Source organism: Strix aluco, chromosome 7, assembly GCF_031877795.1.
Source record: "Strix aluco isolate bStrAlu1 chromosome 7, bStrAlu1.hap1, whole genome shotgun sequence".
Taxonomy (NCBI): domain Eukaryota; kingdom Metazoa; phylum Chordata; class Aves; order Strigiformes; family Strigidae; genus Strix; species Strix aluco.
The window spans coordinates 13909839-13934334 of NC_133937.1; the positions used below are offsets into that span (position 1 = coordinate 13909839).

The 24496-nt window shown below is 40.1% G+C and overlaps 2 protein-coding genes across 5 annotated transcripts in view; one reads left to right on the forward strand and one right to left on the reverse strand.

Annotated features, from left to right (window-relative positions):
* The first annotated feature begins 581 nt into the window (after positions 1-581).
* Positions 582-7777, forward strand: TMEM254 (transmembrane protein 254). The gene is made up of 4 exons (XM_074830518.1): positions 582-882; positions 2512-2615; positions 3834-3893; positions 6194-7777. Exons 1-4 carry the CDS (start codon positions 778-780, stop codon positions 6312-6314), a joined length of 390 nt encoding a protein of 129 aa, XP_074686619.1. The 5' UTR covers positions 582-777; the 3' UTR covers positions 6315-7777.
* Positions 7778-13557: 5780 nt separating this feature from the next.
* Positions 13558-24496, reverse strand: part of LOC141925836 (L-threonine ammonia-lyase-like) — a 32545-nt gene continuing 21606 nt past the window's right edge. For 3 of the 4 annotated variants that reach the window (XM_074830522.1, XM_074830520.1, XM_074830519.1), the window contains one exon: positions 13558-16851. In XM_074830522.1, coding sequence (XP_074686623.1) covers positions 16753-16851 — 99 coding nt within the window. In that variant the 3' untranslated portion in view covers positions 13558-16752. The remainder of the gene's footprint in view (positions 16852-24496) is intronic. The other variant, XM_074830523.1, reaches the window with a different exon arrangement.

Here is a 24496-nt window from a genome sequence, read left to right on the forward strand (position 1 = left end):
TGGTAACCGGCAAAAAGTTGAGCTGAGCCGAAAAGCTCGCTCCAAGTTTTGCGCTGAGTTTCATAACTGCGTTTCACAACCTTGCTGTTCTCCCCCTCCTGCTGCAGGGGCAGGGCCGCCTTCGGGGGATGCCCGGCTTGCTGACCGGGGACCTGCGCGGCACTACCTCCGGAGAGCCAGTAGCCGCGACCGGGATCGGCCACATACCGCGGCGGGGAGAGGCGGCGGCGGGCTCCCCGAAGGAAGTGACGGGGCGCTGCTGCTCCTGCTAATGGCCGCCGCGCCCGGGGGCACCCCGCCATCCCAGCCCACGGCCGGGCACGGCTCCCTCCCTCCAGCGGCGGCACCACGAAGCCGCCGCCGCACCGGTCATGGGGCCACCCGCCCCCCGCAGGCGACGCCATGGGCGGCCGCAGATCCCTCCGCGCGAGGCCGCGTCACCGCCTGCCGAGGGGCGGCCTCGCGCCTCCCGCGCCCGCCCCAACGGCCACCTCTGCCCCGCACGACGCCCGGGGCCGGCCCCCACCGGCCCTGGAAGGCCCCGCCGCATTCCTCGGGCACGGCCCAGCCCGGCTATTCCCGGCTCGCAGCCCGGCAGCACCGCCCCGCCCCGCCCCAGGCACGGACAAGGCCACCCCGCCACACGTAGTGGCACCGCCGGCCCGTCACCACCGGCCGCACGCCCCGCCCCCGGCCCCGCCCCTCGCGCGGCGGCCTTAGCGGCGGCGGCGGCGGCCGGTGCCCAGAGAGGCGGTTGGCGGCGGCCTGGGCGAGATCATGGCGGCGACGGGCGTGGAGCGGCTCCGCGATGGCAGCTGCTACTTCCAGCGCTCCCGGCTCATCTGGATGATCGCCATCGCCTTCGGCATGATCGTCCTCGGCGTAAGGAGCGGCGGGGGGGCGCGGGGCGGGGGGACCCGTCGGAGCTGGAGCTGCAAAACTCGAAGGCTGGACGGGGCCCGCCGTGGGTTCGCCGCTACCTCAGCGGCCCTCGGCGGGACGCGCGGATAGCTCAGAGCTTGTGGAACAGGCTTCCTGAATAGTCCCAGTGTCCGTGGAAACGCCACCTTCTAAAATAAACCGGGAGAAAAAGGAAACTAAAAATGCTGCTTTGCCAGGTCAGCTTGTGAGGTAGCTGAAGAAATCCATGAAGGAAATTCAGGGGAAAAAAAAAAAAACAAACAACAAAACCAACCTCGAATCAGGTTCCCAGATGAAGCGAGGCTGTGGCACTGAAGGCATACCTCATCCCTGGCTGTGACTACAGCCACCCAAGCACTGTAGCTTGCGTGGGTTTGCAGTGCAGGTAGCCTGTGAAAGTGTCTTCTACATTCACAAAATTTAAACCGCATTGGGTGTCAATAAAAGGACATTGGGTGTCACTCTAGGACAGCTGTCGGTTATATCAATAAGTAAGGTGCATTTACAAATGATGGTTTTAGTTACAGACTATATTAACTGGTAGTGTTGTTGGAAAACAGGCTAGGTCAGTCACCATGTTGCCTTAATTTCTGAAAATGGACTTCATCTAAAATAGGTCAGATTACTGGAGTGGGGAGATTAATGACAGTTTTGATATCGGACAAGTTTATGAAGTCATCCATTGACTTCCACATGTTTTTCTATTTGCGTGGGTTTTCTACACATAAGAGCCACCACTGAATAAATGATGGTTAAAGCAAGCCAGATGGCTTACAAAACAGCTTTTGGACTGTTTCAAGAAACAGAATGAGCTTTAAGTGGATTCCCTGTTTAAATCCATCATCTTGCCACATCCTTGGCATAGCTGAATTTAGATGTAGTTAGAAACTACAGTACTGATACCAGAGGAAAGATGGACTCTAAAGCGCACAGCTCACTGACTACCTCCTTGTTAAAAGAAAGGTGATAAACACTGCGGACAACTCAGTGACAGGAAAGATACCCAAACATTGCGTGCACCTTGGGTCCTGGGCTTCGTGCTCAATTATCTTCTGCGCTCTGTTCAAAATAGGACAAAATCTGACATTTTTAAGGGGCAAAAGAAGAAAGACTGCTCTCGTAGTTCTAGATAAGTAGTCATTCCTCCTTCTCAGTTTAGTCGTTTGAATTCTTCAGGTGAGTTGCATCAGACTAACTTCTTCAGAACAAAGACAATGTAGTTTTTGCTGCTACCATGTATAAAGGTAACAAGCTTACAACTTAAATGCCACTTAATGTGCAGATGTATTCTTGGTACACAGATAGCAACCTTAAACTTAGCACTTTGTTATCTCGCATGTCAAGCAAAATAAATTTAATGGGTTTGAATCTTCTTAATAAGTGTGCTTTAGAAGGCTAGTCCTCTTGTTGATGAGGCGTATGGGTCTTTGACAAGTTTAATGGGATGGAAGAATTGAAATACTATGCATTGATGAGCCCTAAACGACGGCAGACATGGGGGGCGGAGGGAGCAAAAAGTTAATTTGAAGGTTAAACTGGTAGTCATTATACCTTGAAGTAAGCTAACAAATATTTTTTTTTTTTTTAAAGTGGGTAACACTTTGGCCTTCAACTATACCTTATAGTTATTTGGGCATATTTGGTACCTTCCTTAATTATTTAGTGGAAAACCACCACAAATGGGTATGCTATGGGTAAGTTTTATTTGACTTTATAATTATTTGCATCTCTCCTGTTGCCTCTCTCTGACTCTTCTGCTTAGTCTGTGTTAACAAGCTTTCCTGTAACCCAGTTCTTAATTACATTTAAAGAGCTCTCCTTTCAAGCTCATTACAACTAAGGGTGTGGGGTAATAAGTATGTAGAGGACTAGACAGGCTAAGTCCAGTATGAAAGTTTAAAAATTCAACTTAGAATTTAGCATCTGTGTTGTTATAGTGAGAAAGGAAAAAAAGATACTACTTTTAGAGACAGTTATTAGTCCATATGTAAGCTTATATATGTAACACCTCCTAAAAGTGGTTCTTTTGTCCAATTATTACTCAAGTAGTCTAATTCTCTCTGTTTCACACACCCCCCAAGCTTCAATTGACATTTTCTACCCTGCTGTTAACTTACCCTGATCCTGTCCCTGTGACAAGTAACCTGCTAAAGAAACTGCATAGTACTAAGTTTTGCTGGGTTACAGAACTTAGGTTTTGTTACTTTAATTAACAAAAGAGCTGGAATACACTTCCCTGTCACGAGATCTCTCACTTGATGACTTCCTGTAAAGACAGGAAGATATCAAAACTTTGTTGTTTACCATGCATCGTGTAGAAGATGAGCCTTCATCTTTGCTCAGAGCATCTTTTGCTTTAGCAAGGTATTGAACTGATCCTAACTGAATATCCTGTGTGGCTTTTTTTTTTAAAAAAGCTTCTATATGAAAATTTGTAGACCAAGTTTGACTAATCAAGTCATTATATATTCTGAATCTGTACACAGTTTTTGTAGAACTAAACCTATAAAAACTTCAGTAACTCATTAGGACCACTAAAAATACTTGTGTAAGTAAAAAGATAGACTTTGCACACTTAAGTAAGATTAATTTATACTGCTTTCACTAAGCATTTGGCTTTTTGGCTTAATCTAAGTGCTGAAAGTTTTGGAAACATGCAGTGGATACTTGAATTGGCAGGTCCAGGCATATTGCATGAGTTAAAGTTCCTCTAATTTTCTCAGTGGACTTTAGTTTCTTTTGTAAGACTACAAATGTTATGTTTCTGAGATAAGAAACACTCCTCACTTTCTAGCTTAAAGTGAGATGTCACTTCTGTGCTTCTGGTTTTACATTCTCTGCATAATGCATCTTGGATACAACAGTCTACTCCCTAACTTTAGACAAAATAAATCATGTTTTCTTTTTATTAGGTTCTGGGTATCCTGGTTGATTCACATAGTAGAAGCCTTCTACGGTGTTAAGTTATGCCAGTAAGTTGTTCCTTCCCCTCATCCCAACAGAGATTCTCTGAAAAGTATTTCTGATACAAGTGACATAAGCTGCAGACTCATTTTGGTGGTTCTTAGCAGCAATATTAGTTCAGAGGATACTGATAAAATTCTTGTTGCAGTGATAGTTTGCTATCCTCCACAAGAGGTTACTGCAGATTCTGCTAGTAGTTACTGTTGTACAGGGTGGCAAAAGCAAGGGATGGCAACTTGCAGAACTGGCAGCAGCAAGCTTGTCTGTCTGCCTCTGAACTCACTATTCACCGAGTAACATTGCGCTTTACAAAGCAGAGGGAACAATAGGTAGTGTAGAAATAGTCTGGTAACTTCAGGTGTTATAACTTCATCAGATCTTACCTCATCAGAATTTTGAAATTGCTAATTACCTGCTTAAATGATTGCATCTATATTGTGAGAATACAATTGGACACTTCCATTTGGGACTGTTTAAGATCTAGTTGTATCTGCTGGTTTGTGGGATAAAGCATTTTGACTAATCAGACTATAAAAGTAAGGCTGACTAGGTTAGGATGTCGGATTATTTGAAAGGGTATACTGTCCAAACACATCACCCTTCTGTTCATTTGAATTTTGTTTGTAATAATTCAGAAGAATGTAGATATTGGTATTAATGCTCTACAGATTAGATAGCCAGTCTGTTTGCCACTGTAAAAATGGTGGTTTTCCACTTGATTTAGTTCAGTTCAGAGCTGTCTGTCACAGGCTTCTCAGGTAACATGTCTTAGAGGCAAAGGGATTTTCTTCCATGGAAAGCTATATAAGGTGGTTCTGGAGATAACAGAATATGGATGAACACTTTCTACCTTCAGAATGGCAGTCAGTAATAAATTTTTTACCAGGCTCCAGTTTTAAATTATAGCTTTAAGGTTAAAACTTTTAACTCTGATTCTGCAGATAGATAGGTGTACAGGCTTAAGGTGATTTTTAAGTGAGAGTGAACGTGACCACCAGTGATTGTACTAAATGGGTGTATTGTAGTCAAGTTACAGAGTAGTGTTAAAGCCCATAAGAAAGAGAGAGCATAGATTACCTGCCCATTAACATCTCTTCAGGCATATTTCTGTAGATTACTAAACAGTTGTACTTAACTATGAGCACCAAACACCATATACTTTTTAGTGACATAAAAATGATGTCTACTTGCTAGCATCACAAAAGAAGCATGAGGAAGAACTATCAAGGAAGCAGATACACATTTGTTAATCCATAGTAGTACTGTCATTGGCTGTTGGCCTGTTTCTGCATATGGTCTATTCCAGTAAGCTTGCTTTATTTAAGTAAGTAAATTTCTTAAGCCCTAGTTTTCCAATTTTTGCACTCATTTGGAAACACTGCAGCTGGGAATCTAAAACGAAGGTTTTCATGGTAAAACAATTTAAGAATGAACATCAAGAAATGTGTTTATCAACACTTGCTGCACGATCATTTTGTATGTGTAGAGGCTATGGAACAATTAACAGCTGAACTGTTCTAGCAAAGGTCAGTAGAGGGAGCTCCCTTCTGAACTAATGTGTTGGAGCACACTTGATACAATTGTTTACTGGAATGTGAAATCCGTTAATTTGGTATCACGTTTATACTCCTCGACTGAGTTTTCAAAGAAGAGTATTTCTCAACATCAGTGAAGTGAAGAAAAAGGTGACACTTTCTGTAATATACATAAAAATTCACTTATGCCAAGTTAGAGATAACTGACATAGGAAGGTCTCTGTTTCATAAATCACATCAGGTGTCTTCAGCCCCCTCTACCCATATTTTTCTAGCCACAAATTCAAGTAACAGTGCTTCTTCATCCTGCATCACAAAGTAATTGTCAGGCCTCTTTGTCCTGCTAGCATACAGTCTACCTTCAGTGCCTGTAGTCAACAAGAAGTTATACACAGACTTGTTTATTAAGATTAGTATTAAGCTACTCTCATTTCTTGGTTCTTTGTACATAAACTTCTAGGATATTTCAAATAGCATAGACTGAGATTGCAATTTATATGTTATTGAGGAAATTGTATGCATAAAAGTTTTGAAAGAACCTTTGTTCCGTAGATAGCTTAAAATCCACTAAAATCACAAGAACTGGTACGTTTAGTTAGTACAGGAAGTAAGTCTCAGTAGATTGAAATTAATGATGCTAAGTTCAAATGTTCTTATCAAATCTGATGTATCGAGGATGGGTAGAAATACCTAACCTTACTTTCTAAGTATCGCAGTATAGTTGCAAGACCATAAGGTTTTTGACACATTTTGTGCTTCTGTTAATGTTACAGATCTAAAGGAATCACTGACCCAGCAATTCAGTTTCACTGGTTCATTCAGACACTTTTATTTGGATATGCTTCCTTTGGTCTTCTGGTGTCTTACAAACCTTCAGCCAAGAAGCACTACTAGAAGACAGTGAAAGAAGTCACTTCTCACATTCCTCATCCTCATTTTTCAGAAGATATCCTCACTTACATGTCTAGGTGCTGTAATTAGCTAAATTGCATTCCTGCTACATGATGCAGTGCCCTTCTACCCAAGTAACTCTCATCTTACTAAATAAGACAGTTACAATTCACAGGGCACTGTGGATAGTTCAGTAGAAATGCAGTCCTTCAGTCCTGGCATTGCCAAAACTTAATCCCATTTATTATGCAAGAAGCAAGAAACTGCTCCTCTGCAGTTTTTACATAGACTATATACTCTGATTGTCATTGAAAAGTCCCTGACAGCTGGTAGTAATGATTGATAAATTACTTTTTCATGTGGAGGAATTTTCTTCTACAACAGGGAGAGTTATTTATAGCCACAATGCAACTTGCACCTGTTCTGGTATAGGATTTAAATTTACCTGTATTTTCTCTACAGGATATTTTACTGGCTGCTTTGTTGTTGTTAGAGCCTGGTCTTTGTACTTTGTTTTGTCAACTTATTTTCTTCCACAAAGGACAGACCACTATTGCTGCAGGCACAGTGACAAGACCAAGTCTCAGTTCAGGATGAGGTGCAGTGATGAGCTGGGATACATAAAGCACTTTAACTTGGGTTAATAACATGAGCCTTAAATTTCATGACCTCATCTTTTGAATAAAGATTTTAATCTTTGAGTTAGTATAGCATAAAGTAGTAACCCTGTAGGCTTGAGGGCAGCTTTTTCAAAAAGTAATTTATTATCCAAGAAAAAAAATCAATTAGCATTCCAAGACCTAGCTTCAAATTTATATTTATGAATGAAATTAGATATAGTGAGTAAACATACACCACTGTTTCCCAGATGCTGATGTCCTGAAATCTGTGGTTGAGAGACCATCTTAAGCACCTCTCAGAGTACTTCCTGTATGTGTAGTGAGCCTTTTATCATATTGTCTTCAACTTTTGACTGAACAAGAATTTAGTCTGTCTTGGTTTAGTACTTTTAAAAGTAATAAATACTTAAAATACTAGCTATGGTGTGGTGAGAAGTTTTACTGTGTTATCTGTGGTGCTACTGTTCTAGAAGAAACGACAAGAAAAGGTGGTTCTTCCTCTAAGAAAGGGTTCCATGAGGCAGTAACAAATAAACTTACGCCTTGCACCGTACCTGCAGACTGTAAGATTTCTGATGGAGAAGTCTTACTCAAGCACAGGTACATAAAGTTTTTGTTTTTCAGTGGATACTAAAATCATGGAGAACTGAAGGGTTTGAAGTGGTGGTTTGCATTTTTTTTTTTTTTTTTAAATGGCAAACTGGTAACATTTTGTAGAGAAGTAGAAGGTTGTATTTAGTGGCTAGAAATCCAACATGAATGTCAAGAGCCCAAGTTATGTTTTACTGTGTAACCTTTTATCTTAGTCTGTGACCATGGAATAAAGATTTTAAAAAAAGTGAAGAAGTTGTTTTTCTTTTTAATTTATCCTGGACATAAATGTCTATACAAAATACATAGGTATCATCTTTACACCATGTACTGGGTCTGGCTGAGCCGGAATTGGTTTTCCCCTGTAGCAGCCCTCACGGTGCTGTGTTTTATGTTGGGAGCTGGCAGGGTGTTGATAGCACACTGGTGTTGTGGCTACTGCTGAGTAGTGCTTACACAGCACCAAGGCTCTTTCTGACATTTCCCCCTCCCCAGTGGGACGGGGTGGGCAAGATCTTGGGAGGGGACACAACCAGGACAGCTGACCCGAACTGACCAAAGGGATATTCCATACCATATGACGTCTGCTCAAGTATAAAGCTGGGAAGAAGGAGGAGGGGGGTGGGGGTCACCCTTGGTCCTCCGAGGCAACCACTACGTGTATCAGAGCCCTGCTTCCTGAGAAGGCCTGACATTGCCTGTTCATGGGAAGTAGAGAATAAATCTGTTTTCTTTTTGCTTCCACGCACGGACCTTTGCTTCACTTTGCTTACATTAAAACTGCTTTTGTTTTACCCACAAGGGTGGGTTTTTTTTTTCATATCTTATTTTTTTTTGCCCTGTTGAAAAAAAAAGGGGGAAGAGGGGGAAGTGATAGAGCGACTTGGTGGGTACCTGGCATTTAGCCAAGGTCAAACCACCACACACCAGTATCAAACATATGGAACAGGGGATTCAGCTGGCTGTATGCTTTCTGGAGTAAGTCCCACAGAAGTCTGGTATTCCTAACAGGGCAAGGTATTCATGTGACTTGTTTCTATCAAAAAAAAAAAAAAAAAAAGTAATTCTCCATGGCACTAAAGCACATAGAGGTATAATACTTTGTGTTTCAAGATGAATTCTAATTGAATGGTTAATGAGCATTAACATAAGAATGTGAAGGGATGAAAGGAATAACTGGTTGAACATTTTCATGATGGTGTTCCTGTACAGAGGAAAAGGAGTAACAATAATGCCAAGGGTAGTTTAAAACTTAGGAGAGGTAGTAAAAGACTTTTTTTCTTCTTAATAGGTTTTTGTCTGTTTGTGTTTCCTACTGTTCACTTCCCATCAGTGAAGCTGTAAATAAGGTCAGAACTACTACACAAGCTTCCCCTCCCACCGCCAGTCTGCACACCCGGCACTTGTGACACTCACCTCATGGCTTTCACAGCCCTTCCTGAGGGCTCTGCAATGGCTATAGGTAAAGCACAGCTCTGAGAAGTTAACTGCTTACTGGCAGACTCATTTAGAAGGGCTTCCTTTAAGAGGGGCAATGGTAAAAGCTTCCTCAGTGCAGCTCAGGGGAGATAGAAAAAAAAGTAGTCAGTTTATAACTGACTTAGTTAAAAATTATTTCCAGGTCAGAACAAGTTTTAGCCAGACACTGGCATCAGCAGGGTTTTTTTGAAGCTTCTCTGGGTTTTTTTAGGGTTTTGGTTTTGTGGGTTTTTTTGTTGTTTTTTCGGTTTTTTTAACTTGACAGATCTCAGCAGCTTTCTGTTTGGAGGTTGTTGGGCATTGCCTATCAAACATTTTAGAAATGCAACTACGTTGTATTCGGCTACCTTCAAACATTTTCTATTCCCTACCCTTATTTGGCAGCAGTTCAGTTTTTCTACTTGTTTAAAAAAAAAAAGTATTTACTCTCAGCCTCTGTCCCAGAGCTGTAAGCAGCATGGATGCCTGTTTTCTAATGTTTTTGAAGCCCATGAGATCCCCAACTCAAAATCTGAGAAGCCTGGAATAAGCAATGCTGACTAGCTTTTAATGTAAAATGCTCTTGATGAAAAGAAAGAAACCCACAGAATGATAAGATTCAAAGTAATACTGAGATGCTGTTTCTGAATATTTGTTTGTAGTGTCCCTAACATTACAGCAAGATAAACATACCATGATACTTTAGAAGTTAAGCCCACAGAAGCATGAATGCAGGTTAGCACCCCACTAAGCCCATAAAGAGACATACAATCATGGCTAGTAACAGGGACTTTGGAAACAGCGCTGATTACACCAGGCATAAGTATTTCTGCAGGCTATCCAAATAGTGACAATAAAGGATTACTCTTAATCACATAAAGTAATTCTTTCCACTGCAAAATACTCTTTCCACAACAAAGGGGGAAAGCAACAGAAGTGTACCCTTATGTTCTTACAGCAGCTCAAAGGCTAGGCTGAGTGTCAAACCATCTCCCACATCAGCACCCAACCCACCAGGCCTGCCAAAAGAAAACACTTGCAAATGTTAGTACTTCACTGTAGAAGAATGTTTCAAAATATTACTTCCCACCAAAAGGAAAACCAAATGAAACAGAAGGGTTTTTGCTATTAAAGAGTAGCACTAAATAAGAAGGTAAATCACCAAGGAAGCTAAGCTGACATTGGCAAAGGTTTTCCAGGATGGATATTTCTGCCAACTAGGCTGTTGACTGTACTGAAGAGAAATAAATGCCATTTAGCCATCCATTTCAAATTGAAGACATAAAAAAACGCTTTTCTATGAAAGCCTATGTGCAACACTGGGTATGCTTTATACTAATAATGGAAAGTAGGTGCCAAGAAAATTTAAGACAGCACCTGTTTTTTCTAGGCACATACAAAAATAAAGCATTATTTATTTGAACTGCGTTGGTGATCAAAAGAAATAATTTCATAAAAGTCACAAATAACCACATTACTTACAACAGCGGTTTTATGCTGTGATTGCTTGGTAACTTTGTTGCAGGAGAAAACACATACTACCAAGATCCATTTTCGCCTTTAAATCATATATATGGAAATGAATGTAATGTACTTCTTAAAGTAAGGTGAGCAATCCAGATCAGCATGTTTGGCAAATCACTGCTCAATCAAGCTCTGTCACTGAGAAGCCAGGTCAGGAAATGCAGCATAAGCTCAGAAACTTTGCTGGGTCTGAGCAGGGGCAATGAGATGTCTCCTGTCTGTTTCCAAGAACTATTTCTAAAGCCTTAAGGGCTGTAGTTCATTTTTGCAAGTGAGTGATGAAAAACCTCGCTCAGAATCACAGTATGTTGTCTTGTTTTACGTCTCATTCATGCTGACCTAGATTTTTCTGAACAGAACAGGAATCAGCTGGGCCAGTCTTTGAAAATACCCAAGTGTTGGTTCATTAAGGACATTTAATTTGCCCTGGAGCTGGGCAGCTGGTCTCCTGAATGGCAATAGAGCCCAGTTAAAGCTGGGGGAATGGCCTCCTTGACCATGGTTATAGAATCTGCAGTAGGTTTGACCACTATAGGCAAGGTCTTTGAAGTCCTACAGTCTGCTGCTTGTGGGCATTCTGGCACAATCTCCCGGGTGGGGGGACAGAAATTGCAGATCTTCCACAGAAATACAGAAGATTTTAGAGGAACATGTTATGGAAAGCAAATTTTAGCTCACTGATTTTAAGGCTTCCAGACAAATGACCTTTGCAAAGAAAAAAAGTAACTAATGCAGTTATATTTCCATGAATGATATGATCTGAATTATATGTTCCTTTTTTATTTATACATCACGTTTGAATAAAGAGAGGAGAACATCAATTCACATTTTTTAATTACAGTACTGCTGTATATGAGCCCTTGTTAATGAGGCCGTCAGTCTTACTTCACTATTTACAAGGCTACGCAGTTTAAAAAAATCCTTTGCTTTTTTGCTGGTTAATTACAAGTTTGTACATTTTTATTCCCCTGCCTCCCAGCAGGTGATTTCCACATACAAAAGAAAGAGATTTTTCTAGAGTTTTTTTTAATTACTCCACTCATTTGAGACTTAATGAAAACTTTTGGCATGTGGCCAGCAGCCTGTACATTCAGTTTATCTTATCAGCAAGATGTTTATTCAGACAAGTGCATGTATGCAAGGCCTGCATCAACAGCTCAAGACATTGTCACGGTTTGGTGAAAGCAAAATAAACAAAAAGCCCCTCAGCATTTCCTTTACTATTGCTCTTCAGAGGAAAGGCAGTAACATAGCACAATCCGTATGCTGTACTGGACCTTAGGAGGCCCCTCCAGCTCCCAGCGTAACTACTGCACATGCACAGCTGGGAAGGGGAAGAGGAAGGGAAGGAAAGTATAAGGAATATTCTTGTACCATTTACCAGCATTCTTCGAGACTGTTCTCTTAAAGCAAAACCTCTTAGGTACCCCTGAGGGAACAGACAGGGAGACAAATTTACCAGGTTTAGAAATCCCACAAGTTAAAAACCTCCTCCTAGAGACACTCTGGACTTCTTATCAAAAGAAAAACTGCCTGCAAACAACACCTTTTTGCACAAATTTCAGAAGCATGAAAGATTAAAAAGTTCACAGTTGGAAAAAAAGGCAATAAATAAGAGTACCTGCATCTAGAAGAGCTTTCAGACACCACCAGCAGCACAGCTGAAACCCCTCACCAATATACCCTTCCCCTTAGGGCCAGGCCAAGCCCCTCATATCCTGTCTGTGATGCACTCAGGTGGGGTTTATCTGTCTCTGCCCCTTATGGACTTGCTCAACTCTTCCTTTCTTCAGTGACATGGGCTGTATGGGTGTAGGGACCTTGTTGTTATGTATCATTATTATTGAATTACTTTATTAGAGTGTTTTCCAACCACAGCCACCAATTTTTGCTGCAGCTTTATTTTATATAAATAAATAACATGCTTTTGAACAATGGGAAATTCATCAGCTCAGGAGGGCACAACATTCAGCAGGATGCCCCCTCTATTGGGATGTAGCAAAAAGTTGGGAGCACAGGAAAGCAAAGGTTTGTAATAGAAAGAAACTCTGCAAACTTCAATATCCTATATGTGGCAGACTGCTTACAGTTAAACAAACAGCAAAGAAGGTAACAGGAGAACCGAAGCCGTCAAATAAATGACTGGCAGGATTTACAGCCCAACCCTGGAGTCAAAATCGATCACTAAACCACATGCCTAGGTCTGGATCTAGCAGCAGTTTGATTTGCATGTCAAATGCACCTACTGCATTTTAGGATGGGAAAGGAGGAACACATATTTCTACATCTTCCAAAAGCAGTAGGCTAGATGGCAAGGTGCTACTTGTGGGGACAGGCCACCTGTAAGAGAGATGAACTTTTCCTGACGTTATGTAATCATGTACTGGCAGAGCTTTAGATATTAATCCAGAGCTAAAAGAACCTGGATGAAGAAATTAAGGAATCAATATGGGAAGAGATTTTGTTTCAATTAAAGATACACCTTGTTTGCTTCAGTCCTTGGAAGAAGTTGTGCTGTCGCCCTTCCAAACCTTGTATTCACAGGTCTGCTCTCAAAGCTAAGTAGTTTAGCTCTAGTGGAATTATCTGGGTCAAAGCATCCTCTTCCACTGGAGACACGAACATGCATTTTAGCAGGTGGAGTCTGCTGCACCCTGAAAGTGAAGGACTGGTTACCAAAGTTCACATTATTTGTGATGAGTATCTCTGAGATCTGATTCACCAGGTATCATGGACTTAATTCACCCGCACAAGCCCAGACCAGGATACTTCTGCACCCAGACTCTACACATTGCCCAGGAACACAGCCAGGTACAAGCAAGGTGGCATTTGCACCTGGCCCAGTACCCAAAACAGAACCTTTTTCCAAGCCAGTAAAGAGAGATGCTCACCCAGCCATGCTGTGGAGCAGCCTGGCAGCCTTCCATCCCACTCCACAGGGCAAGAGCAGCAGTCCTGCCCAGATGTGCTCACCTCCATGGCAGCCCAGAGCTTGATGTGCATGAATGACGTGGATTTCGTGCCCATGTCAATGATGGAGAAAGGAAAAAAAATGAACTCTGAATTTTTAATGCAAGGCTGCTATCAGTACCATATGAGAGAATAACAAATCTTTCATTGCTGAGGTGGCATAGCATAATTTTAATTATTTTTCAGATAAATACAATGCTTAGATTTACATTTTGCTGATTTAACAATCTGTGAAGTTTTATATATTCATTAAAGAATACTTTACATAAAAATACTTCTTTAAATGAAACATTTAAAAACATATTTTAAGATCTTTGAAATGTCATAGTCCTATTATATTTCATAATGAAAAAAAGGTTAGCAGCACAGATATTTTGGTATTCTTTCCAATTGCATACATCCATTTAAAGGTTTAATTTTGTTTGGTTTTTTTTTTTCCCTTTGAAGTATTTTATCTTAGCTTTAAAGCCAATAGACTTGTATAAAAGCAATATAGAATGGAAATAAACTCTGGTATCATTATATTCACATGTAAAGTGTTTACCACTGAAGAGCAATGTACAGTTTATACTTAATACAATGAAAATAAAACCAAACTGCAGATATGTTTGACATTTTAAGTAACTTCTAGACATCACTTTCCTTTTTTTTTTCTTTTTTCCTTTTTTTCCCCCCAGAAACATATTCTCAAAATCATACAGTGATTCTGAGTGCACTGATTTTCAGTTGCTCTATCTGCTACCTCTCTTGCCCCAGTTTTGTGAAGACTTGCTAAATGCAGTTCCCACTGATTAGAAAAGAAGTTGTTAATACTCTGAGCTTCTAAAAAAATAAAGTCCAGGATAATAAACCAAGGTCTCAGACAGCAGAACTGTTGGCCACTACTGAGAACATTGGTTATAAAGTCCCATTTTCTTCTCACATAGATATCTGACACATCCTCAAAATTTCCTGAGAGTTTTGCCAAAAGAGATGAGAGGATAATTAGACCCTTATTTATAGTGGGTTTACATCCCCAAATCTGCTCTTTGATGATGTGGTTCATTGCTTGTTTCAATAGAAATAGCACATACACAATATGTAGTCTGTCATCACATATTTCTATATAGATTTCTTAAACTCTTCTGACTGTGAAGAAAGGAATTGTGTCTGACAGGCTGTGATTTACAGAACTTTTCTGGAGACCAAGCCCTATACCGATCTGGATGGGAAGAAGGGAAAGAAACTAACCATTGGGGCATCAATAATTTTTAGTTCCATGTGCAAACCAACATGATCCTTCCAAAAACAGACCAAACCAGAGAACTTCTGTTATATGTTCACCATTTGTGAGAGTCTCCTCTCTACTCCTACTCCTTCATGAGCAACAATAAGAAGGAATGAACAGAGTATTTCCCAGAAAAAAATACTGCAGAGACAGCCAGAATGCTGCCCTCTTCACCCCACCCTGCAGGCACAAGTTATAGATATAGCTAGATATCCATAACTAGTAGATACAATACAGTTGAAATCTGTGTAAGATTGGATATGCAGTTCATTCTTTTTAGTCCATAGGGACCCCCTGTTTAGGTTGCTCTTCCTAGCCTGCAGATGGCCGAGAGTTAAGAGAGGGCAGAGAAAGCTTTCACCTACCCCAGGGCGTCTCCTCTTCCACATGTGACTTTTTGACTGTGCTTTAGAGACAAAAGTTTCCCACTGTAGAACCAGGAAAGGAAACATACTAGCAAGTCCATTACTAACTGCAGGGGAGTACTAAAGATGGAAGCTCAAATTATAAATTGTAATATGACAACAAAGCAGAATCACTATGGGCTTGCAGCATCCTTCTCCCCAAAAAGCTATAATAAAAGTTGGTTTTCATGGACACCTAGCAACAGCTCACCCAGCCCTGCACATGGGAACTGGAATGATTTGATCCCACGCAGCCTGTGGACATGCTCACTCTGACCTTGCTGGATTTTCAGCTGTGCTCTGCTAGGGCACTGCTAAATACATCATATTTACTTCATATACTTAATTATCAGCTTGACATGCTAGAGGCAGGATTAAGACCTCTCATTAAAATACCTACACCCAAAATTTGGGTCAATCCTGGTTAAATTTAACCAAGTAGAATGGTATAGATTGGCTCTGTTGCAGTTGGCCTTAAACTGAATTTTGCCCAAGTGGAAAGGCAACTGTTGTACACGCGCTCAGAAGTGGGCCTGAATTTCTCCTACATTTCTTGCCATCCCACTCTGTTACCTTATCAGTTGGTCTCTGCCTGAAGTGATGAAAATGGTATTTAGGTCAATGTGTTCTTTGTTAATTGCATTAGCCATGTGCCTAAGACTTAGGCTTCCTCTTCTCCTGGCACTGCCTTTGGCTAGTAACATGTGGTCTTTAAATATATTTCACTCTTAACAGTGTACTTAATCCGTCGGGTGAGATGCATAGAGTCTGTTTAAGGCTGACTAAGATGATCAGTGGAATGTTAATTACAAAATTCCTATGGGTCGAGAGACTCCTTTTTATAAAGAAACACAAGCCATTTTATATGTTACTTTTTATACTGAATCCCCGAAAGCAGGGGGAAGAATTACATTTGTGTTCTGCATGGGAGATCTAATTATATTCAGAATATGTTTTTTTTTATTGCTGCAACATTTTGGGGAACTTTACTTTATAAATACAATATTGGCTTTTATCTTCCAAGGGTTTTTTGTTTTTGTTTAAAACACATTTTATTAGCATAATTTTTCCTCATGTGATAGCAAAGATCAGAACAGAAGTGTGTTCAAACCCACACCCACACACATGTATATATCTCCTGAAGCAGATTCAGCAAATGGAAAACTGCTTTTGGCTTAGAAATGAAAAATTACTATACTAGTAGTATGGCAAAGTCCAGCAGAAGGAGATGCATTAATTTAACTAGGGGCATCAAAATCAAAAGACCTTTGATAGGACTATTTTCAGATGTAAAGAAAAATACCTTCTCCTTCTTTATTTATTGAATGCCATTGGATCCTACATATTAGCCAAAATCCAGACAGCCAGCTGATAATGAATTATTGAATTCCAACACCAGCAGAGACTAGAAGTTTCCCTTATAGCTAAGCTAAAGTTTTGAGTTTAACTTTATTCCCAAGGACATTTTGAGCAGGAAATAAATATCCTGAAACTATTTGCTAACTGTTCAAGCTTTGAAAGATAATATTTGTTCTGAATGCCTCAAGATTAGGGCTCTGTATAATACTTGTCAGAGGACCTCAGCCCTTTCCCTTGTGCTGTGCCCATCACCGCTCCGTCCAGGCAGCTGTGGGGTAGCGTTCCAGGAGTGTGTTCCTCAGCTGGGCTGTATGGGTCTTGTCTCTGGTCTCCACAGTGCAGGTGACCTGGGAAAAGAATTAGGAACACTCCTGACGGCATGGCAGCAATCTCAGACAAAGGCATTTCCAACAAAATCCTAAAATACACTTGTAAAAGCAAAATGATCAGTTCGACGTAAAAACTCTGGGCCTCGCATCCCATGTCTATGCAGGTAAGAAAACTGAGATTGAAGACATCTGGGGCTCCTCCAGCCCTTCTGCACAGTATTAAAACCTTCCAACAGCCCTACTTTTTATTGCCTTCAACGTCTGAAGAAGATAGACTGATCCTCTGATGGCACTTGGGCAAGTATTTGTCTACTACTGGCCTCCCTGAAGTCATCCATTAGCAGCTGCTCTTTTCCATTCCCTGGTGTACGTGCTGCTGCTGCCACCTCACCTATCTTTGACTCTTACCTCACCCCATTACCCATGTTTCAGGGCAGTGTTTGTTCCATCCTTCAAGCTTTTTATATTCTCTTCCTCTTCTATCTCATGGAGTTATCCCCCAATCCTTTATCATCTAGCAGCATTCTGTCTGGTTTCATCTACTCACACACCTTCTTGTTTTACTCTGATTTTTTGTTTGCTCATTGATTCACTTCTAGTTTTCTGTGATGGTTGTTCTGATGCTAAATCAAACTAAACCCAGGCAAACCCCTAAATCTTGATAGTTTTTATTCTTCACTTTCCTTGACAAGTATTATTGACAATCCTGTCATGCAGCCACTGAAGACAATAACTTCAACGTCATTTTTAAAATCCTTCTTTAATCCCTCTTTTCTACATACTCGCATCTCTACTGCATCATTTGAAAATCTGGGCACTATTAAAGGTGAGGAACAAATGAGAAGGTGCAGAATGAAAATTAAAATTATACTTCACAATTTTAGACTACTAACTTCCATCACCGCTGACCCTGCTGGAATTATCACTGGTGCTGAAAGTGCCACATGGAAAAAAGACCTCACAGAAACAGGGAAATCTAGTGAGGAAAGGATGCAAGATGAGTCACAGTGCAACAGAGAGTTTATTTTAACAAGCAAATCTACAGAGAACAGAGGAAAAACTGGTCATGGTAACCTTAAGGTGGACTACTAGAGACAGATGCCCTGTATAATGTTCCTATCCAAGCTGCATCCTTTACAGAAAGCAACAAGACAAAAAATAAAATTGTCTCTACTCAAATATGTTTATGAGGACATTTCTAAATAAGAACTTTGTGGATTCATGTTTCCAGGAATGAGCTTAAAATAACAATAAACCTTTAGCAAAACTAAAGATAAAACACTAACTCCAGGATATTCTAAACAACCATAAGCTCATTTAATTGGAAAACTGGGTATAGCTTCTTAAATATCCATCATGAAATAAGCCACATTTTTGTTCTGTTTCCGTAATTCTTCATCTTTTATCCTAAACATAGTTCTATTCTTGTTTGGTTCTTTGGAACACAAATTAGATGCTAATTTCTTTCTCCTCTGAAAAAGTGGGATTTAGTCTCAAGAGAAGGACAGTCACAGAAGACAATAATGAGGGAAGGCTAGAGAACACAAAGACTGGGAAAAGTATCTTTAAGGATACCTAGGCACCAAGGTATCAAATACTCGTTATCCATTTCCTGGTTGATATAAAAATTCCTAAAGCTTTGCAGTCATATCTTCAAGAGCACATGTTCATCTCTCACAGAGTCTGTAATTAAAAAAGGCAACCTTTTTCCCTTTCCACAGCAATCATGCCTGTTTTGTCCTGAGCAAATCAATTGCTGCACTTGAAACCAGTCTGGACTTGCCAGGTTTGGCTTTGAATATTTGGCAGCAAGCAGTTGCTCTGCCCTGGGAGCAAGCATGGGAAAGCATTTTGATTTACAGAGCTAACTATCCTCCTCTCTGCCCTTTTCTTTTTGTTAATGATTGAAGCCAGACAGACTTGGATAGATTGAAGCCAGAGAGCTTGTAAACAGTTTGGATAGATACTGTCTTTTTTTTTTCCTGTACACACACAGCATCCAACACGTGATATGGCCATTAATACGCTGTAGTGTATTATAAAAGTAATAACAGCAGCAGCAGAAATAATAAACAACTCCAGAAATTCACCTGATTTTTCACACTTGTCAAATAGAGGAAGAGAGAACATTTGCACACAGCAGGAGTGAACAGAGAATCACACTACACCTTAGAGCAGCTACAGATCTAAACAGCAAGAAAGGCAAGAATTTGCTTTCTTGCTCAGATTAAACCAATTTACACTGCAGTTTTACCTTCACAGAATGCTCCTCTCATTTGTTTCACCTGACAAGTATGATTTACATGAGTGTCCAACAGGGCAACACTCATGTTCATGGGGAAGTATATAAGGATTATATTTATCTAGGATGAACAGTCACCCAGGTACTACTAGCTACTGGAGGTTGCATACCTACTGGTGAACTAAGAGTAAGCACTTCAAATTGGTCTTATTTAAGAAGAAATGATCAAACCTATAGCCTGATGCTTCTTATATTCCAGACAAGATAACCCACAACAACTAGAGAAAACTTTAAATTCGTTTCAAACCCAGAAGCCCCCAGTACTAGACATAGGCTTTTTGCTCCAGCAGAGCTCTCACTGACTGCAGGACCATGTTTGCATAGTAGACCTTTCTTTTCTGTGTATTAAAAAAATCCAGAAAAAACAACAACAAAATATGAGTACATTTTATGCATTTCTCTCCTGCATATTATATTCTTGCTGGATTAAAAATAATAATAATTTTAAAATTATCTGGTCCTGTAAGATCGTTAAAATATCCATCCAGATGGATCTTTTACTGCATTTAGAGTTCTGCTCTGTGTGAGAGGTAATGTAAAGATTGATTCCAGCCTAAGGGTTTGGTTAGCCCATTGGGGTTTTTTTATAGCAGGACTACAAGTAATGGAAGACAGAACAGTCTTCACTGAATATTGATGTCTTGTGGGGTTTATTTAATAACTAGAAATAATTTGAGGGAGCAGGACAAAGGCTGAAAAAAAGATAAAGAAAAAAAAATTATCATAAGTTATCACTCTGTGCAACACCAAAATCCAGATGCATAAATTAAAATATTCATAGGAATTAATTCCACTTCAAAGAGAGGAAAGTTGGTAACTTCACAGAAGCAGTAAATTTGCAAAGTTCTGTGCTGAGTAATTTGGGCAACAGGGTGGGTACCTCTGCTCCCCTTTAACTGCAAGTCTCATATGTGAGCACTTTGCCACTTAAATCATATTTTCCTAGACATTAAAAATTAATTCAGCATGCCCCTCACCTTCCTGCTGCCTGATATCTGTAGGTTGTATGTGCAAATAAAGATATTGGGTGAACATGCCAACCCAGTTGGCATGAGCAGAGAAAATGTGAGTAGCATTGCTCAATCAAAACTTTTCAGTCTTTTGTGCTTTTCCAGGCTCCATATATAAAGATAGATTGTGCAAGTCCTTATGTCCCTGACTCATCCATTGAACCTTTGTATCCCACTTTAATCCTAGAAACCATATTCATCACCTTCTTTTAAACTGTTGACCTTGGAGGATTCACATAACTTAATATTCGTGATATACCATGCTCAGCAACAGTATAGGTTTGTTTCCACAAAAATCACTGAAGTTAGAAATTAAAACTTTATTTATATACACTGGTTTCAGTTCTATAAATAAAGCAAGGCTTTTCATTTCTATTAAAAAAAAAATCAACAACTGGGCAATTTTCTGAATTATTCAGTAAACATCCAGTGTAGGTTACTGCACATTACAGATCATTTGGCAACAGCACTTCAGTTTATGGTTTGGGGATCAGCTGCCAGATAGTCCCCAAGGTTGGTAATGCAATGCTTGAGAAAGAGCATAACAGCTACCACAGCTGTCACTTGATTGTGCAACCTGAGCCCTTTTTGCATACTCCCGCATTCAGGTTGGTGAGCATGAGCACAAACAAGTTACTGTCACATTACCTAAATCAGATAATAATCCAACAGGTCTACTCTTAGCCTCCTCAGACTCAGGTTCCTATTTTGACAACTGGGGCAGGCTATTCTGTACCATGTGAGTCTGCTGTGGAATGCCATTAAAGAAAATGACCAAATTCTTTTGGAGAGTCTCAGAAGAAATGTATTGTCAAACTTCCCACGCCAAACATCTTCATTTTGCAGATAGGGAACTGGAGCATGGAAACAGTGCCTTGCCCAGGTCACACAGGAAATGCTCTAGGAATGATAGCATCCTTCTTGTAGCTGGACAGCTGTGTGCTCCTCTGTATTCTCTTCACAGGACAGCAATATGGAATATGTTGGAAACTGGGGACTCTAATCCAAAATATTCCCCTTTGGCCTTTTACAAAATGCAAGTTGGCCTGAAGAAACTTACTCAAACTGACAAAAGCAGACTAAAATAATTTAATGCTTTCTGACCCGAGGTGAACAAACTGTATGGAAAAAACAGGTATTACACCACATAAAGTGAGCTAGGAAACCCAGCACCACTGGGACAATGTGTAATGTTATCATAAAGAAAAAGCAACATTTGATTTACGAATTAGTATTTTGTTGCACAGTCAGAGGGAGAAGTAATGTGATGGATGTTCTTCTTACCACTGGTCTCTTCTGAGTTATTTAAAACCACAGCAGAGTTAAGGTCCTAAGAGGTCTGAAGTGAACAGATCAGACAACCCCATAATATCAAACAGGATCAAGGTTAGAGGGAAAACTGCCACCGCAGCTGCTTCTCTGTAAAGCTCGGAGCACCTCAAGGCCTTGCAGGACCTCACTGGTCTGTTCCAGGACCCTCCTGTACCTGTCAGTCTGATTATGCTGCAGTTTCAGTGGTGAGGAGAAGACTTTTCTAGAAATTTGATGAACTCATTCAGATGACTTGTTTGAGTTCAAATATGAGACACCTATTAAGCAGATAAGCTGCTGTTCTATAGCAGAGCCCTGCATGGCTTCATAGCAAAGATAGCTCTTACCTTATTAAGTCACTTATTGGTTTTGCTCATTGACTTCTCTCTGAGTCAATAATAATATGAAATTAAAGGGATTTAAATGGTTATAAAGAGGGTTACAGATAGAAGCAATTTAAGTGATAAATTGTCCCACATTGAATCTGAGGAATATTACTGATAAAGAATAGGGAAGGTTCATAGAAGCAAGCTGTAGCTTCCTCCCATGAACTGGGTAATTCTTCAAATCTCTATATCCAGTTAGCTGGTGATACTAGATGATTTTCTTTCTTAGCTCTGATCTTGATTTCTGTCTAGAGATTCCTGGTCATCTAACCTGCTTCAATAGCTGTAAAATGTGAAGGCTACCAGACTGGTTATTTGTATGATTTTTCTAAGAGTTATCTATTTCAGTTGGGACTTTGGAAGCCATTTTCTAACTGCTCGGGTAAGAGTGAATTAGGGTGTAGTCCTGTGAAAGACAGAAATCCAGTATGAGCCACAAGGAAAAAACTGGAGGTGTGAGCAGGCAGTATCCAAAAGAAACTCCCATATTGTTCCAAAGAACGTGACCAGCCAATTCCACTGCACAAGGCACTTCATAAGAATCAGCTGAATCTAAAGTAGCCACAATATTTAATTTTTTAAAAATTTTAAAAAATCTCTTATTTTTGCCAGTAAAGTGTTTCAAAAGTTATTTTTCCAGAAGTGTAGTTTGGATGTAAATCTTCCTTTTAGAAAGTCCTTACTACTCCATGCAATCAGACTATCAGCAAGGATCTTCCCACAGAGCATTCCAAGCTTGTACCAGATGAATAAACACTAACCCAGCAAGGCTCTGTTTCACTAGAAGGGAAAAAATGCTCTATCTTCCTGATAAACAGTGACTAGAAGCAAAGTTTCTCTACTTTGGAAATCAAGGGGTAAATCTAAAAAGATGATTAAATTCTCAGATGACAACCTTGACAGGACTGATTTAGTGTTTCAAATAAGCCACTACACTTACTGCTCTGTTCTGTCAAACACTTCATCTATATCCACAGTTGAAAGTATGTATTAGAACGGAGCAGGTACAGCTGTAATGCCTTTCCTATTATTACCAGCAGTTCAACACATGATAATTTTGGTTCTTGATCCAGATTTAAATGGATGCTTAATTTAATGTGCTGTGATTTACACTGACGAAAATGATACAAAGTTCTTTGCAGGTCTGCTTTAGTAGCAAATGCTTAAAATGCTTTGCTGACACGGAGATTTGGCCCTTACAAGCAACCAAAAAAAAGCAATACCTCCCCACAAATATTAGCTTTACTATGAAAATCTGTGTATTTTTCTATATCAGGTTAAAGCAAATTCATTTCGATGCTTAAAGATAGATTCAATATTCTCCCTTTTTAATTACCCTTGTTTTAATTTCCAAAGAAAAGCTTCACAATTCACTAGGTGTCACCAGATAGAGCTGCCTCCAAAGTCACTGAGGTCTATAAATCTGGATCACTACTTTGTACTTCATATCTAATTAACCAATAGCCTCTCCCAGGTTGATTAAAAGCCATCATGCAAATCCAACATCCAATTAAATTATTCAGGGACTCAAATTCTTCCCTTCAACCCTCTTGTAGTACAACATTGTCAGATTCTTGAAGAGGATAGTCAGTGAAAATACTTTGTGTTTAAAGTGCAGACAATATCACATGGCACTTTTTCATTCAGGGACTGTATTTACTACAGATTCTGATAAAATTGTCTCATTGGGAGATTTTGCAAGAGCAATGGAAAATTGTTCTAATATTCTCAATCAAAAAGTAAGAAAGCAGATTTTGTTTGATGTATTTAGTAACATTAATAAAAATTACAAGCCTCACTTCATAAAAATCAGCCTGAAAACTTTAGAAGAGTTACAGGGTTTGTCAAATCTAGCCTTCAGTGAAAAGGTTTTTCAGAGCTAAATTAGTCACTGAATCTGAGGGATTTGTCTATCCCATGCAGTGTCATGTTATCTTCAAGTTACAGAAACCAGTAAGCTGGCCTATCGTTACAGCAAACTGCGAAAAAATGTAGTTTAAGTCCTAGACACTTGAGAAAACTGGTAATATAATGTTCTGAAAGATGTTTGTGAGCTTCACTGTAGTCCTTTGGTATAGTCATCTGTAATCTAACCTATTCTTTATATCTGCAAGTGAAAATACTGAGCAGGTTTTTGCATCCAGGTGGGAAATTAGATTTAAATGCCAAAAGGGAAGAACTTGCTTACTCAATAGCATTACTGAATTCCAGTTATGAGCCTGTTTAGCAAAGATCCCTAATTTGACTTCCACCTGTGATTTCACAAACTAAGTCAGGTTGGACTCAGACAGCAGTAGCATGACATCTGTGGAACCACACCTCTGCCAAACCAGTTGACACAACAGATATGCCATGAGACATATGATCCTTTTAAGAGATGCCATTAACTGAAAACACCTCCGTGCTGTTATTGTATCAAATACTCAACAAAGGAATAATGATTTTGCTCTGTGCTCTCTGTGGATAAGGTACAAAACTGAGGCCGTAGTTAAAAATGAGGATTCCTTAGGAATAAGGGTGTTCTCCACATCTTTAAGGCAAATTGATCTCGGATAATTACAGTCAGTTTACACAGCTGGCTCTTCAAGTTCTGGACGGATGCTGCAGCTTGCTCACCACCTCTGGCACACCACCATGCACGTAAGGAAGGTTTG

Bases quoted from the DNA above. Each gene is read 5' to 3' on its own strand.
- TMEM254 (XM_074830518.1), top strand. From the start codon at position 778: ATGGCGGCGACGGGCGTGGAGCGGCTCCGCGATGGCAGCTGCTACTTC. The intron at 883-2,511 runs GTAAGGAGCGGC...TTTTTTTTAAAG, and splicing joins TCGGCATGATCGTCCTCGGC to TGGGTAACACTTTGGCCTTC. The intron at 3,894-6,193 runs GTAAGTTGTTCC...TTAATGTTACAG, and splicing joins TACGGTGTTAAGTTATGCCA to ATCTAAAGGAATCACTGACC.